This window comes from Saccoglossus kowalevskii, chromosome 4 (assembly GCF_978046115.1).
Source record: "Saccoglossus kowalevskii chromosome 4, keSacKowa6.1, whole genome shotgun sequence".
Classification (NCBI taxonomy): domain Eukaryota; kingdom Metazoa; phylum Hemichordata; class Enteropneusta; family Harrimaniidae; genus Saccoglossus; species Saccoglossus kowalevskii.
Window position 1 is genome coordinate 2,680,362 of NC_140644.1, and position 19,046 is coordinate 2,699,407.

Genomic DNA, 19,046 nt, shown 5'->3' on the forward strand with positions numbered 1-19,046 from the left:
ACGTTGTCTTTGAATGTCATCATTTGTAACTTTTAACCAGATAGCTCGAAAAATGCAAGAACAAATAATTTGCATTTTTTATGTCGCTCTCAGGCTTCATTCGGAAGATTCAACTGTTCATCAGTTTATGTAGTCCACCGTCTTGATTCTTCGCCAAAGAGTTGTGGGTAAAGTATAACGTATCTGCTGTTGTGAGAAAATGATTTCATCCACAACTTCAAAAGTAGACCCTCAAATTGGCCGAAAGTTTAGAACATAGTTGCATACGTCGGTGCCAAACTTGATGGCAACAGAAATGAAAATATTCATTTTTGTGTTTTTCTACCAAAGGATAAATTTTTCACAAGTGGATACTTTACCCGCAATCCTTTGCCGGAGAATCAAGATGGCGGATTTTGAAGAAAAATGTAATATATTTGACGAGCATAATAAAACGAGCGCTAAATGTAACGCGTATGCACCTGTTTTGGGTTTTGTGCATTCATTGATTCATTGCGCAGATTTCACTTTGTTAAAAACTTGCCAGTCCAAAAATTAATAGAAAGTAGTATTGAAATTCAATTTGTTCATTCTTTTGAAAGACAATATCAAACAAGGTTTACAATGCACAAACCCAAAATAGATACACATATGTTGTCAAATTATATGACGTTAAAAATTTGCATATTAGTCTTGCTGCCCCCTAATTTGCATAGCTGGTACCAAAAGTTTGTGTATTCTGAACACCATTAGTTCCATAAGGAAATGTGAAAGGTAAATATATCGATCAAGCACTGCCAGTGTAAATATTTATTGACAGTGTAGGTTTTTGCCTGATTTGAGAGGGAATTAATGTTTTCCGTTAAACATATATTTACAGTGCCCGATTGCTGATGCAATTATTAAATCACTTGTTTTTTGCTAAAATATTTGACTGCGCGTAAAGTTTGCAGGTTTTATCACTTTGTCAACAGAGGGCGTTCTGCAGTGGCGAAATGAGTGAATAAAAGATCGGCTCGGTTAGGCCCAATTATCAAATGACTCTTAGCCAATAAACTTGCACGTTTACTCGACAAACCAAACACGTCCATCAAAGTTTAACAGAATACAGGCACCTTTTGGTTACATTTTGATTTGTCAATAACTGTTGAATATATATGTACTGCGTGCAGGCATGAATCCAGAATTACTGGGGAACCAGAATTGTAATTGCATATTACAGAGTATGACAAGGCAGGAGAGTGCGCAAATCTTTTTTTGCTGGGCATGCAATCGCTGGGCTGGCGTGGCTTGTTAGCTTGTATTTATATCTGGTAGCGTCGTTTATGTGTAGGTTTCGAAAACAAACGCAACGTTAACGTTCAGCACCATCAATGAGGTCTGATTGTCAAACCTCATTGACAGTGCTGAACGTCACTTACATAAAACGTAGTGAGATTGACCTCACTGTGATGACGCATTGGTTGTGGAATACGGGAAAAGGAACCGAAGCATGCGCACTGCGTATACAATATTCTAATGAACTTTAACGAGATTATAACGTCGACAATATTATTTGAAAGTGCAATTATTAACAGAAAGCATTTATATCACGTATATTCGGTCTTGGCCACCACTCTGTCTATTGTGGTAATTCGAAAACTGTACATGCTTTCTATCATGCTAAACTGGTCACTAAATTTTACAACTGTTTCTGGCCTCAAACCGAATGAGAGTAGGCAAGCCTCAATAGGTTTCGATTGTACACAGCGCCACCAGTGGCTATTCCCGGCTCATGCGTCTAGGAATTTTCTATATTATAATTTTCATTATTATAATTGACGTATAGAGGGCGTTATATAACCCGGGTGGCCAAAGTCAAATTGTACTTGGTGAGACACCACATAGTTTGACATGACTTTTGGATAACTTTTGATTGTTTGTTTTTTCCGAATTCATCTTGACAAAACCTTATCTCAGCCAGCATTACTGACGAAATGGCCGACAAATTGGGCTAGTGACCCCAACTGTTTTTAAGGCAATATCATTATACTATAACGAGTTGGCGCAACATTTCATGATCAATTATATTCCAGGTTTTCCATCTCTCAATTCAGACTCTTTGCTTCGACTTTCCCAGACGCCCTCGGCGACATGTGCAACGTAGATCTGGTATTTCGTTTTTTGTTTTTTTTGTTCTCTTACTTTGGAACAATTTTTCTGCCAGTACTAAATTCACTGGCAGTCTTGAGTTTGTTTCATGAATCATATCGACAGAACACGTGATATGTCATAATAAGTCCTGGATTATAAAAACAAAAATAGCTTTGCATCTTGCGAATTATTTTGGCCAATCTAGTTGTTTCAATATGATTTGAATGAAACGTTCGAAAAACTACAAATGGAAATAGCTTTCCTGAAAGCACTGTTACGAGAATTGTGTACCATCGTGGGTTATCACTGGGTATTATGGGTCATCGTGGGTTATCACTAGGTATCACGGGTGATGGTGGGTTATCACTAGGTATCACGGGTCATCATAGGTTATCACTAGGTATCACGGGTCATCGTGGGTTATCACTAGGTATCACGGGTCATCGTGGGTTATCACTAGGTATCACTGGTCATCATTGGTTATCACTAGGTATCACGGGTCATCGTGGGTTATCACTAGGTATCACTGGTCATCATGGGTTATCACTAGGTATCACGGGTCACCATGTGTTGTCGCTGGGTATTACGGGTCATCGTGTGTTATCACTAGGTATCACGGGTCATCGTGGGTTATCACTAGGTGTCACGGGTCACCATGGGTTATCACTAGGTATTACGGGTCATCGTGGAGTATGACTAGATACCACGGGTTATAAATTATCAAAAAAGTACATTGCCTTCATTATAAATCGTTGCATTTTCATATTTTTATTATTATTTTTTCAGATTGATTTCTGCCTTCCACTTTCTTCATCATACACACGCATGGTATTATTGTAATATTTGCATTTGCCACTTTATTTGGTAATGTCATATGCGTGCTAGACCCGAACAAGTTACAAACAGAATTGCATTAATTGTTCAAAAGCTACTTCAATCCATACTGTCATTGACATGTTTTTCTTGAAAGAATCATATATGTAGAAAGAGTATACTATAAACATATAACCTTTATATTCTGAAAGTATAAACCTGTACAGAATGGTAACCTTTTTTCCCACCATTCCGGGGTATAAACCTGTACAGAATAGTAACTTATTTTCCCACCATTCCGGGGTATAAACCTGTACAGAATGGTAACTTATTTTCCCACCATTCCGGGGTATAAACCTGTACAGAATGGTAACTTATTTTCCCACCACTTCGGGGTATAAACCTGTACAGAATAGTAACTTATTTTCCCACCATTCCGGGGTATAAACCTGTACAGAATGGTAACTTATTTTCCCACCATTCCGGGGTATAAACCTGTACAGAATAGTAACTTATTTTCCCACCATTCCGGGGTATAAACCTGTACAGAATGGTAACTTATTTTCCCACCATTTCGGGATATAAACCTGTACAGAATGGTAACTTATTTTCCCACCATTCCGGGGTATAAACCTGTACAGAATAGTAACTTATTTTCCCACCATTCCGGGGTATAAACCTGTACAGAATGGTAACTTATTTTCCCACCATTCCGGGGTATAAACCTGTACAGAATGGTAACTTATTTTCCCACCATTTCGGGGTATAAACCTGTACAGAATAGTAACTTATTTTCCCACCATTCCGGGGTATAAACCTGTACAGAATGGTAACTTATTTTCCCACCATTCCGGGGTATAAACCTGTACAGAATAGTAACTTATTTTCCCACCATTCCGGGGTATAAACCTGTACAGAATGGTAACTTATTTTCCCACCATTTCGGGGTATAAACCTGTACAGAATGGTAACTTATTTTCCCACCATTCCGGGGTATAAACCTGTACAGAATGGTAACTTATTTTCCCACCATTCCGGGGTATAAACCTGTACAGAATGGTAACTTATTTTCCCACTATTCCGGGGTATAAACCTGTACAGAATAGTAACTTATTTTCCCACCATTTCGGGGTATAAACCTGTACAGAATGGTAACTTATTTTCCCACCATTCCGGGGTATAAACCTGTACAGAATGGTAACTTATTTTCCCACCATTCCGGGGTATAAACCTGTACAGAATAGTAACTTATTTTCCCACCATTCCGGGGTATAAACCTGTACAGAATGGTAACTTATTTTCCCACCATTCCGGGGTATAAACCTGTACAGAATGGTAACTTATTTTCCCACCATTCCGGGGTATAAACCTGTACAGAATGGTAACTTATTTTCCCACCATTCCGGGGTATAAACCTGTACAGAATGGTAACTTATTTTCCCACCATTCCGGGGTATAAACCTGTACAGAATGGTACCTTAATTGTCTCTACCTTATTTTCTGGCTATTCTGGAGGTATATTCCTTTACCGAATAGTAACTCATAATTCAAAAGTCCGTAGAACAGGTTTATGTTTGAGCTTCAATCCTACAATTGTACAATTTACCATTAACAACAATGCGAAGCGAGGTCAAGGGTTTCGCATACTACATTTACGTACTTTCTTTCACTGCAAAGAATTACAATTTGCATATGCCCTCTTGTCATCGAAGTAAACACACCTTGTTAACCTAGAGCAGTGGCTTGGCAGAATTGAGAACCTGTTTGTCATATTAGCTACTCTGCGAAATGGGTTCCTGTTTTGAGAAATGTTTGAACAAGAAGCGTACCTATAACGTTCGCGGCCAAGAAGAACAGAATGCGGTAAGGCTCAGATACTAGTATGGTGTTACGTTCTGTATGTTTATAGGGGTGTGTGTTGCAGATAGGGCAAGTAAAATGAATTTTACTAGGCTATATTCTTATTATCCAGATCAATATATTGTCGTTGATCTGGTCTACCAGTGAGTATTTCATGTAAATGACAGTAGTTGTGACTGGGTTTAAATCCGTAAAGACTAGAAGGCCAACTATGTACGAATGTATGTCATGCTCATTTGCATATGAAAGCCTAAGTTAGAATGAGGCTGGGTGTACGTTACGGGTCACTTTGATTGTATTAGTAAAACGCTATGCTGTGAAGAATGTGTTTACATCCGGGTCAATAATGTGTTATTGTGACTGTTACGTCATGCGTGTGCTGTGTTGTTGAAAATGATATATAGACGTGATTATATAATTTTTTAATATTGTTCTTCGATAGTTCATACTGTAGACAAAATCGGATTATGATTTATCCTAAACTAAAAAACGTTCTGTACCCTTCCAATGAAAATTAAAAAACCCGAACACAAATAGTGTATTGATTGTTATTGTAGGTACTAAACCAATCTGTACACGTGCGTTTTGCAGACTTGTATTATTTCATTGTACGAATATCAGCGTTTATCAGAGTTAAATATATCTGTCGATAATCAGTAATGAACAACAAGACAAAAATAAAATACATATTTTTGTTTATATTTCATCTTTAATATCTCCAGTGCAGTATCGTGTGGTATTTCGACCACCTTCAAGTTCAGGTGTAAGTTTGAGTTAGCTTGGAGGCGGGCCATTTAATATCACGGGGGTTACTGCAAGATTCGCTGAGGAAGAAAAAATTGCAAGATAGACTCCGGGATAGAAAACGAAATGCATTGCAGAAATAATGTTGGTGTAGTAAAAAAAAATGTACAGACACGACACCGCGAAAAAAATGCAAACTCTTCCTCCCAGCCCCTCCCCCGATGTTTTCAAATGCTGGTTCCTTAATGTGACTGGTCAAATAGGCTGGTTTGTTTTCAATGTCGGCGAATTACATTGATTTACTGTTAAAAAAATCATGTCATCTTTGACTGAAATTGATCAGTTGTGGATTTGTTTGATTGGTTTAAATGCTGATGAATAATAGTGTATCATTTTATTATTATTAGTTTAGTTTATTTTGTTATAAATCACGACTTTCGCATACTTATTCAAATTATATTTATTTAGAGCCTTTTCTAGTGTACAATAGCACTATATGGTAATTTAAATATCACTATTATCATTACTGTCATTATTATAAAGATGACCTGGAAGATGATACGAAAACCGTAGTCAAATCCAACCAGGAATGACGTAACATGGACTGTTATTACGTACAATGTCTCTCAGTCGTTGGTACAGATCTGTTATACAATTATAATTACAGATATTATAAACTAAAACAATTAATATGCAATTAATATGCATAGCTGTTTATTTCACCGATATCACGTGTGCTTCCAGGAAAATTCCATAGTCTACATAACAATTACAAAAGTGACATCACTTTGGCCAAACAAAAAATCACCACGTGTGTAAACTCTATATATTCCAGCGCGTAGTGACGTCATTCCATATATTTTGGATGTGGCATATTTATTCTTTTTTATATAACAGGAAGTTGACAAACCGGAAGAAGAAAGTCAGCGAGGATATTGGAGTCATAAAATGGACTTCATTTTGTCAACTATTGGATTCGCTGTTGGTCTGGGCAATGTGTGGAGGTTTCCCTATCTCTGTTATAAAAATGGTGGTGGTAGGTACTTCACTAACCTATCGTATTCATACATTATATAAATAATTTAATTAATTATATGATATATATATTTAATAATTGATCAACTATTGGATCCATGTAAATGTAAATTTTTCCCAATCGGTGTTACAAAACCCGTGGCGGTAGGTACCTCATAAATATAATCATATACATATTTGTTTGTAAATTGACATTAAAAACAATAATTGATATACTACTATATTGATTAACGTATGTATCATGTTAAAGATTTGTACTTGTCGTTCCCTGTACGCGCCTACATCTATATTTTATATATACCATCTATTAGTGTTACCTACTTTGCCAATGTTCAACATTTCAATCGAGATTGTAATAGAACAACCGGTCTCCATTGAATGAACATTTGTAGGGTCAAGAACTATTGCGCAAAATAAAAACGATTGACAAATTATTGCGAATAGTTGATAAGTATATTATATTGATAAGTTGGCTTGGTGTATTGAGCGGTTTCATTGATTAACTAAAGTGTCGCTGTCCGAAATCTGTGACCCTGTTGAGTGTGCCTGGCATGTCTACCGTCCATCCTACTTACAAATATTATTACTTAAAGGGGGACCTTCAAAACACAGGGATTGCACCAAAGAATTATGAGAAACTATTGTTTATATTGTTTACAAATGTTAATCTATCTTTTGTTATCCGTTGTAATTTTAACCCAGAAAGTAAATTTGTTGTGAGATTAGGCTTAATTGGAGGTGCCCCTTTAACTAAGTAACTGTTATTGTAACGCCGTATTACGTGCATATGACTTATTGCAGGTGCTTTCCTGATCCCGTATATTATTATGCTGGTGTTAGCGGGTATTCCTCTATTCTATCTTGAACTTGCATTTGGTCAATTCGCCAGTCTAGGGTGTCTGACAGTATGGAAAATATGTCCACTCTTCAAAGGTAACGATATTCTATTTAATCCAAGTTCACGTGCAGTGGTTAAGCTTTGTAACATCGATTGAAGTTGTCATGTCATACTTAAATGTACTTTCCCAGAAGAAGAGACTATGCTCCCGTACGTCTTATTTCTGTTTTAAAGCGGGGGAGTCGTCACCTGCGAATGCGTCAGGTGGCCATAGAGTGTCATGGTTCACAAACAAGCGTCTGCCCATGAGCCTTTGCGTTTTTAGCGTGTCTTGATATCGTCGATTGAGACTCAATTCCCGCGCGTGCGCAGGTGACGACCCTTCCGCCTTAAATTTTGTTCACCATGTTGATTTCATTCTACGGCACTGGTAAATATTTATTACAACGTGATTACATGTTACTATATTTACATACGCCAGGTCTTGGTTACGGCATGGTAATTGTAACGGCACTGGTAACTATTTATTACAACGTAGTGATATGTTACACCGTCTTCTACGCATTTGCATCCTTGACCTCTGAACTCCCATGGGTTGGCTGTTACCATGGATGGAACACTCTTAATTGTTATGACGGTGGCTCCATCTCAAACTATTCTGGGACTAAACCAGTTTGGTCGAGTGAGGAATACTATACGTAAGTACCCGGATGTCAGTTTGCTAAGGTCACAAATAGCAACTGCCATTGAACAAGAACATCACTAATCTTGTTTGTCTTTTTGTTTTAAATTAGGCGATTCGTACTCGATATGAGCGATAACATGAACAACATTGGTAAAATACGATGGGAGCTGGCCTTGTCATTGTTGTTTTGTTGGATAATTGTTTATTTATGCATCATCAAAGGAGTCAAGAGCTCTGGAAAGGTGTGTATATTTTAACATTACATCAAATCCTTCGAACGTGATACCATCTTTCTTTATAAAGTTCAATTCCTCTAATACGATCTTGTGATTAGCCAGTGAATGAATGAATGAATGACTGGCATATGATTCATTTTCTTTCTAAACTGATTAACTTACTAACAGTTGATTATTTTTTCGCATGCAGGTCGTATATTTTACAGCAACGTTTCCGTACGTTATTCTTACTATATTGTTGATACGTGGCGTCACGTTACCTGGAGCCGCCGATGGGATCAAGTTCTATTTAACACCTAGATGGGAGTTACTGCTAGAGCCCACGGTGAGCGTCAGCTACAATTGTCCGGTGTCTTAGTGCCCAGTATCGTGACCAGTTAAACACAATCTTCGCCACTAACATTGTTTTGTCTTTACGCGATGAATATCTGAATTTCTGTAAAAATCACCACGTGTGACAAGATTGTAGATAAGATACATTACGCATACATCCGTCTTGAGTTGTTAGAATATTATTTCATAACGCCCTATACGTATTCCACTGTCATACAGGTATGGAAAGACGCAGCCACTCAGATATTCTATTCACTTGGGGTTGCTTTCGGCGCCATTATCACATTCTCCAGTTATAATAAGTTTAATAACAACGCGTGCAGGTACGTTGATTCGTGGCATGTTATTATGATATTGTGAATGTTTTATTCTTGCAGCGAAAGGAGACAGGATGATTAAGGAAGGGTAAATTTAGTATTCTTGGCATATTTAAATTATTTTATTTTAAATATTTTTGATGAACCAGTCGAATGGTAATAACGTTTACTTCGAACCTATTAGTTTGATGAGATAAAGAAAAAGATATTACTGGTACAGTTAATTTAGTGCGCATGCGCTTGCAATTTTCATTATTTCGTCCAATGAGTACTGCTGTGGCTGATAACAGATCACCGTGTTTATTTATATATAACCATATTAAATTCGAAAAAACACAAATAAAATACGCTCATGTATATTTCGGGCGGAGTACCATATTCCTGGTTCAGGTGTGCATAAAACCAAATAATAATATACTTGTAGTTGATATAAACGGATAAAAAAATTAAATCTGTCAATATTGAAACAAATTGTAAACATATTTCCAGGGACGCGCTCATTGTATCCTTGGTGAACTGTGGCACTAGTTTGTACGCTGGATTTGTTATATTTTCTACACTGGGGTTCATGGCTCATGGTAGCGACATTCCAGTCAGCGAAGTCGTCGACGAAGGCCCTGGGTTGGCATTCGTCGTTTATCCTGAAGCTATCAGTCGTTTACCGGGGGCGCCCTTCTGGTCATTCATATTCTTTTTCATGTTGTTCACACTAGGACTTGACAGCCAGGTAAGTATCAGTATTTCTTAAAAATATATATATACTAAACAATAATGTGCATTAATTAATGCAATACGTGCATTTAGTTTGGAATTAACAGTACCAGATATGGTTCGTACATGATAAAGGACGTCGTTTTCGCCCACAGTCAGCTGGTGTACAAGTGGGAATATATTAACAAATTTTCTGAAATTTACTGTCAAAAAGTCTACTATGTACAATAAATATCGGTACATTCGATGTAGTTTATTATATACCCGCGCGCACGTCAGAAGAATGCGTCTTAGATATGGGATAAATGCAACGAATCCTTCGCGTGTAATACACTCTTCACATATTGGTTTATGATAAATTATACTCACAGCGTTGTTTACGCCCGTTTACATCATGGACCACGTAAATGCGCATGCGCTTTTGAATATTATTATGTAAAATTTGTTCAACGTGAATGACACCTGGATAATTCATCGTCTTGCCATTCTAACATATATTTGTTGCAAACAAAACACTATTTTTTAGTTTAACGATTGTATCAACTAACCAACGTCTCCAACGTCTTATACGTCTCCAATTCAAATAGTTGGCATTTATTTTCCATACAATAAACATGAAGCGTTGGAGTTTAATCTCTTAAAACCTAAATCTGATCTCCTCAAAATATTTAATATTTGGCAACAACGCAACCTTATTCTTATTGGCAAAGTTTAGATTATGAAAGCAATTGGTACTTCTAAATTACAGTACATTTTAAATTTGATAACGGTTCCGCTCGAAGAACTGAGAAAAAATAATGCAATGTTGTTTAGTTTTCTCTGGGCGGTAAAGACAAGGTTTCCCGTAAAACTATGATATCGGGCATTGACAATGGGGGTCTTGGGGCACCAGATATTGGTATAATTTATAAAACACAAAAACTAAACTGGATCATACGTTATCTAGATAAAAATGTCAGCCACGTCTGGAAGGATCTTTTAACAAAGAGAATTGAAAATGTAGGTGGGAGTATTGTTTTTAAATGTAACTTCACCACTGAATTACTTGATATTAATTTGCCACCATTTTACATAGATTATTTTAGCGCATGATCAGAATTAAATAACCAAACTGATTTAGGTATTGGTATGTACTTGTGGAATAATAAGGTAATTACGGTTGGAGGAAAGTCTATTTTCTATAGAATACTGCACACATTTGGTATAAATTATGTATCAGATCTTTTCAGACAGAATGGCGATCTTATTCCTTGGGACGAATGGCAAACACGTGGGTTATCACATTTGGGAATTATGTTGTGGAATAGGGTAGTAAGCGCTATTCCAAATATTAAAGGAAATTTTCGAATTTACGATTTTGGACTACATATCAACAATAATTTTACCAAAGTTAACGAAATTGGCAGCAGGAAAATACGCTTAGAGTTAATCAACAAAGTTGCCACCCGTCCTACGAGTGAAAAAAAAAACTGTCAGAAATATTGAATATTGACCATACTAGTATTAATTTTTCAGATGTGTATAATTTGCCATTCACCACTACAATTGATAATAGAACAAGAAATTTTCAATTTAAACTAAATCATAAAGTTCTCTATACAAACAAAGATTTATATTCCATGAACTCTAGCCTGGTTACATCACCAAAATGCAGTTTCTGTGAAACGTATGATGGAACATTGAGTCATCTATTCTGTGAGTGTATAGTTGTGAAGACTTTCTGGCAAACTATTTCGGTGCGTTTCGCTCATCTGCCCGCCCTTAGTAATATGTCCAACCAAGACATTATTCTTGGGAACAAGGTTTTTTTCAAAAATGACAAATCATATTATTCTTCTAGCTAAACGTCATATTTACTTTTCCAAAATGAGAAACGAAAAACCTTCTTTGCATGGATGTTTATATCTCATTAGGCAAGTTTATAATTTAGAAAAAGTGATAGCGATAGGGGGAGGAAAATTTTCTTTTCTTTTATCTTTATTTTCGTATTCCTATAATTATCTCGTTGCCATATTTTTTTTGTAGAAATTTTACTCTTTTGTTGGGATAAATCTATGTAATTATATATGTGATTAACGTAAATAATAATAAAAAAAACTAAAAAAAAAAAAAACTAACCAACGTCAACTATAATGTCTCAATAGTTGCTAGTCATGACGCGTTACATTAGACGTTATAGAGAGTAGATACAAATGCGTCTTTATTGTTTTTAGAGTCATTAGCTCATTGGCAGTAATTCCAAATCCCAATCCTATATGTATAATGGACTTGTTTAATCTACGTCACACAGTCACGTGTTCATTTCCACGACGAGCGTCAGTGTGCCAAAAAAGTCATGTGATATCTTACCTTCTTTCAGTTTGCAATGATGGAAACCGTCATAACGGCAGTATTTGATGAACTACCGAAGAAGATTTCATCAAAGAAACCACTAATCACTGGTGCAATATGTTTTATTTTCTTTCTTTTGGGGCTTCCATGCACTACGAGGGTAAGTCTATCTTATTTGTATCAGGGGATTTCAAGGTCAATCTCATGTTGTGTTTAAATTTAATTATTTTATTGTTTTCTAAGCTAATGTGCCTAATATTTGATTTTGTATTTTCTAGGGTGGTATTTACGTACTTACATTAATGGATTGGTATTCAGCTGGGTTCTCGCTTTTCTTTATAGCTACTATGATGTGTGTTGTAATAAGTTACATTTACGGTAAGTCACGTGACGTATGGGCTCATACAACTAATTGAACTCCATAGACAACAATGTTAGCGTATGGATGAATTTGTTCAAAAACAGGTTACAAAGATCAAAATACTGTTTTCATGTGTTGAAACCACATGTATGTAATAGAATTCTGGCCAGAAAAACACATGTTGGTTAGCTCAAACTTCTACAAAATGTTTGTCAACAAAACACACAGGCTACTCGTCAATAAACAAAGCTTCACACAAGAATCTAACAGCGTACGTAATTGAAGTACGCCCTCACTCATCGCGTTTCTGATAAAACGCCGTGAAAAAAAAAACATTGCCCAATATAATTTAAACGCTGCGAGGTTAATTGATGGTATGATACCTTTTGTGTGATCCCACCAAAGACAGTCCACATGTAATCCATATGTTTTACTCTGAAAACGTACAATTTTTAATCCATAAAAATGCGATTGTATTACGTTCATTTGTAAAAATGCGATTGTATTACGTTCATTTGTAACATTTCGATTGTATTACGTACATTTGTAACATTTCGATTGTATTACGTACATTTGTAACATTTCGATTGTATTACGTACATGTGTAACATTTCGATTGTATTACGTACATTTGTAACATTTCGATTGTATTACGTACATGTGTAACATTTCGATTGTATTACGTACATTTGTAACATTTCGATTTATTACGTACATTTGTAAAAATGCGATTGTATTACGTACATTTGTAACATTACGATTGTATTACGTACATTTGTAACATTAAGACTGTATTACGTACTTCGTAACATACTATATGATCAGTAGTTTTGTATGGAATGCAAGCTAGCTGGCATTCTATTCCTGTGTGTTCTATACATATTGAAATATTTTCTCACAATGTATTGACGCCCATGCGCGTTACAATCTCTAATGGTATCGCAATGTTATTCTCCCAGGAATCCGACAATTTGGTAACGATATCTCCTCCATGATGCCGGGTATATTACCAAATTCTGTTTGGTGGAAGGCATGCTGGATGGTTATTTCACCCTTAATAATGATAGTAAGTTTACTATTTGTGCTAGTTAACAACATTCAGTCACTGCTAGTTAACAACATTCAATCGATGCCAGTTAACAACATTCAATCTATGCCAGTTTAACTCACTTGAATATTTGCTACTACCACCAAGTTCTAGCAATGCTAGTTAGCAACATTCACGCAATGCTAGTTAACAACATTCACGCAGTGCTAGTTTAAAAATCATTCACACAATGCTAGTTAACAATTCTCGCTCAATGATAGTTGACAAAATTCACGCAAAATTACTTAACAACTTTCATTCAATACAAGTTCGCAACATTAACGCAATGCCACTTAAATTTTGCCCAACGCTAGTTAACAAAATTCACGCAATTCTACTTAACAACTTCACTCAGTGTTAGTTAACGCAATGCTACATAACAACTTTCACTCAGTGCTAGTTTGCAATTTTAACTCAATGCTAGTTAACAATATTCACGCAATGCTACTTAACAACTTTCACTTAATGCTAGTTAACAACTTTCACTTAATGCTAGTTAACAATATTCACGCAATGCTACTTAACAACTTTCACTTAATGCTAGTTAACAATATTCACGCAATGCTACTTAACAACTTTCACTTAATGCTAGTTAACAACTTTCACTCAATGCTAGTTTGCAACTTTAACTCAATGCTAGTTAACAATATTCACGCAATGCTGCTTCACTTAATGCTAGTTAACAACTTTCACCTTATGCTAGTTAACAATATTCACGCAATGCTACTTAACAACTTTCACTTAATGCTAGTTAACAATATTCGCGCAATGCTACTTAACAACTTTCACTTAATGCTAGTTAACAATATTCACGCAATGCTACTTAACAACTTTCACTTAATGCTAGTTAACAACTTTCACTTAATGCTACTTAACAACTTTCACTTAATGCTAGTTAACAATATTCACGCAATGCTACTTAACAACATTCACTTAATGCTAGTTAACAATATTCACGCAATGCTACTTAACAACATTCACTTAATGCTAGTTAACAATATTCACGCAATGCTACTTAACAACTTTCACTTAATGCTAGTTAACAATATTCACGCAATGCTACTTAACAACTTTCACTTAATGCTAGTTAACAATATTCACGCAATGCTAGTTAACAATATTCACGCAATGCTACTTAACAACTTTCATTTAATGCTAGTTAACAATATCCACGCAATGCTACTTAACAACATTCACTTAATGCTGGTTAACAATATTCACGCAATGCTAGTTAACAATATTCACGCAATGCTACTTAACAACTTTCACTTAATGCTAGTTAACAATATTCACGCAATGCTACTTAACAACTTTCACTTAATGCTAGTTAACAATATTCACGCAATGCTACTTAACAACTTTTACTCAATGCTAGTTAACAACTCTCACTCAATGCTAGTTAACAACATTCACGCAATGCTACTTAACAACTTTCACTCAGTGCTAGTTTGCAACTTTCACTCAATGCTAGTTAACAACATTCACGCAATGACACTTAACAACATTCACTTAATGCTAGTTAACAATATTCACGCAATGCTACTTAACAACATTCACTTAATGCTAGTTAACAATATTCACGCAATGCTACTTAACAACTTTCACTTAATGCTAGTTAACAATATTCACGCAATGCTACTTAACAACTTTCACTTAATGCTAGTTAACAATATTCACGCAATGCTAGTTAACAATATTCACGCAATGCTACTTAACAACTTTCATTTAATGCTAGTTAACAATATTCACGCAATGCTACTTAACAACATTCACTTAATGCTGGTTAACAATATTCACGCAATGCTAGTTAACAATATTCACGCAATGCTACTTAACAACTTTCACTTAATGCTAGTTAACAATATTCACGCAATGCTACTTAACAACTTTCACTTAATGCTAGTTAACAATATTCACGCAATGCTACTTAACAACTTTTACTCAATGCTAGTTAACAACTCTCACTCAATGCTAGTTAACAACATTCACGCAATGCTACTTAACAACTTTCACTCAGTGCTAGTTTGCAACTTTCACTCAATGCTAGTTAACAACATTCACGCAATGACACTTAACAACACTCAATCAATGCTAGTTAACAACATTCAGTCAATGCTAGTTAACAACATTTACTAACTAATATTAAAAAACTATTCATTTACTGCTACTTGAATAATAAATTGTTTTATTAGATGATATATTACATGTAACACAATACATTATTCTACTTCTCATCTATCAGGCTGTGATGATATTTAGTTTCGTCAAATACACCCCCGCATCATACAGTGGGTATGTTTTTCCGCCATGGGCTGAAGCTGTTGGTTGGTTGGTGGCCATGTCGTCAATACTTGTTATACCTGGGTATATGATTATACCCATTATGCGAGGACATGGCAATATACTACAGGTGCGTTATTCATACAACTACGTTCATTGAGAGGGCAATATCTTTTGTGTGCGTAATGTGTTACAACTACCACTTCTCACTATGACAGGGCAATATGTTTGGTGTAAGATATATTGACCGGTATTACAACCGACATTATATAATATGGGGTTGGCAGTAACATATATCTAACGACTACTACGTACTTTAAGGGAAATATTTTTAAGTAATTTATCATGACCTATGTTTAACCATTGAAGGTACTCCGTTAGTACCGTACCTTCCATGGTTTAACGATCACTATATAAGGAGCTAAGATTACTTTTTGTTGTGTCAGGCGACATTTCCAGGCACTGAATGTCACTGCTGTCTCTCCTGACAAATTGCAAGTTGCAAGCGCTAAAGCTGACACATAGTGCTCTTTCACCACAGAAGTCATATTCATGTCTGGGACTACATTACAGACTGTGCGGCCATCTCTATCAAATGACAAATTAATGCGCTATTCTGTCGTCAACCAGGCTCGGTCGAACACAAGCACCTGCAGACCTTAACCAAGGTTCTCCCAAAGTCGCATTCGTTAGTGAGTGAATCTTGATCAGGTGAATTGACCTTCCCATTGAGTCTGTGGCACACTCACCCAGGGTAGGGGTCAACCCTTTCAATGTTCAGCCAAAAGTAGAATTTAAACTTGGGTCTACCGATCATGATTCTGATGCGACAACAGTGACGGGTATCCTACATTTGGTGTAAGTGAATACCCCCAATATGTACTGTGTTTTAACTAAAGTGTTTGTACTTTTGTTTTAGCGTTTACAACAATCATTACAACCATCGTGGGACTGGGGACCAGCTTTGAACAGCAACAGGGTTCTAGCTGGCTACAAGGCTTTACCAGGAAGTATTCCGGAAATCAATGTCAAGACAGTTCCAAATGCGTACCAGACACCACCATTACCACGTGACAAACGAGAGCACGAAAATTACCCGGAGACAGACTATGAAATGACTCAGGATATTTAGATTTTCAAACCATCTGTGACAAATTAAATTCATAGCTCAACACTGATAAACGACTGTTCAACTAGATGGATGAGGAGGCAAACTGTTGATTATTAAACAGATATTCAACTTTTTTACTGTACTTTCTTACATTCAAGTAACAATTTGATTGCTGCAGCGAATTTAGGAAAGTATTATTTGATATGGAAATTTATAAAATATTTCCCCTGGCAGACCATCGTCCTTCATTCATATCTAACAAATATGCATTTTATTGGCAATAGAAATTATTTGGTGGCCACATTACCCACGAGTCTTTGCGCGTTTTCCTCAATCATGGGCCGGTTGACGAACTTGGAATTTAAATGTGACTTTTATAGAATAACAACATTCCTATGAAGGTTACTGTAGTTGCGATTTAACAATTTGTTCAGAATTTTTCTCCAAATATGTATCATGATATTTTTACCTCTGACCCGGGCAGGCATGTCGTTCAACGCATGTGATGACCATCGTCAAATTTGAAAAAAACTTTTAGCCATTTTCTTGTGTAGCTGGTACATCTCATTTCAATAAAAATTAAATATTTAAATCATTGACTCAACACAGAATGTGGATTTAATTTATTGAACGAGTCAAGCAGCTCAAAACATTAACCAGGGTTACTACACTGGAGAGCAGATCAATTGAGCGAATGATAACTTAAAGTAACCCACAGGGACTGGTGATAATAGATGTGATAATAAAAAATTGAAATAGTTCCAATTGAAAAGACTATGTGCATCTAACATTATGTTAGAAGTGCTTCAGTAGCTGCAGACGTGACATTATGATTGTTAGACGTGATTGTGGAGTTGGAAGTACTTCAGTGATTGTACACGTGACATTATGATTGTCAGATGTGATTGTAGAGTTAGAAGTACTTCAGTGACTGTACACGTGACATTATGATTGTCAGATGTTATTGTAGAGTTGGAAGTACTTCAGTGACTGTACACGTGACATTATGATTGTAAGATGTTATTGTAAAGTTGGAAGTACTTCAGTGACTGTACACGTGACATTATGATTGTCAGATGTTATTGTAGAGTTAGAAGTACTTCAGTGACTGTACACGTGACATTATGATTGTCAGATGTTATTGTAAAGTTGGAAGTACTTCAGTGACTGTACACGTGACATTATGATTGTCAGATGTTATTGTAGAGTTAGAAGTACTTCAGTGACTGTACACGTGACATTATGATTGTAAGATGTTATTGTAAAGTTGGAAGTACTTCAGTGACTGTACACGTGACATTATGATTGTCAGATGTTATTGTAGAGTTAGAAGTACTTCAGTGACTGTACACGTGACATTATGATTGTCAGATGTTATTGTAAAGTTGGAAGTACTTCAGTGACTGTACACGTGACATTATGATTGTCAGATGTTATTGTAGAGTTAGAAGTACTTCAGTGACTGTACACGTGACATTATGATTGTCAGATGTTATTGTAGAGTTGGAAGTACTTCAGTGACTGTACACGTGACATTATGATTGTCAGATGTTATTGTAGAGTTAGAAGTACTTCAGTGACTGTACACGTGACATTATGATTGCCAGATGTGATTGTAGAGTTGGAAGTACTTCAGTGACTGTACACGTGACATTATGATTGTCAGATGTGATTGTAGAGTTGGAAGTACTTCAGTGACTGTACACGTGACATGATTGTCAGATGTTATTGTAGAGTTGGAAGTACTTCAGTGACTGTATACGTGACATTATGATTGTCAGATGTTATTGTAGAGTTGGAAGTACTTCAGTGACTGTACACGTGACATTATGATTGTTAGATGTGATTGTAGAGTTGGAAGTACTTCAGTGACTGTACACGTGACATTATGATTGTCAGATGTTATTGTAGAGTTGGAAGTACTTCAGTGACTGTACACGTGACATTATGATTGTTAGATGTGATTGTAGAGTTGGAAGTACTTCAGTGACTGTACACGTGACATTATGATTGTAAGATGTTATTGTAAAGTTGGAAGTACTTCAGTGACTGTACACGTGACATTATGATTGTCAGATGTGATTGTAGAGTTGGAAGTACTTCAGTGACTGTACACGTGACATTATGATTGTTAGATGTGATTGTAGAGTTGGAAGTACTTCAGTGACTGTACACGTGACATTATGATTGTT

The 19,046-nt window shown here is 36.1% G+C and overlaps 1 protein-coding gene across 1 annotated transcript; it reads left to right on the forward strand.

The window, feature by feature from the left end:
• Positions 1-4,628: 4,628 nt before the first annotated feature.
• LOC100374349 (sodium-dependent proline transporter-like) lies at positions 4,629-17,465 on the forward strand. Its single transcript, XM_002741051.4, has 13 exons — positions 4,629-4,788; positions 6,427-6,565; positions 7,366-7,497; positions 7,884-8,100; positions 8,197-8,329; positions 8,514-8,648; positions 8,876-8,979; positions 9,463-9,700; positions 12,044-12,175; positions 12,294-12,393; positions 13,336-13,442; positions 15,706-15,873; positions 16,663-17,465. The coding sequence occupies exons 1-13, from the start codon at positions 4,714-4,716 to the stop codon at positions 16,873-16,875; spliced, it is 1,893 nt and encodes a 630-aa protein (XP_002741097.3). The 5' UTR covers positions 4,629-4,713; the 3' UTR covers positions 16,876-17,465.
• The last annotated feature ends 1,581 nt before the right edge of the window (positions 17,466-19,046 follow it).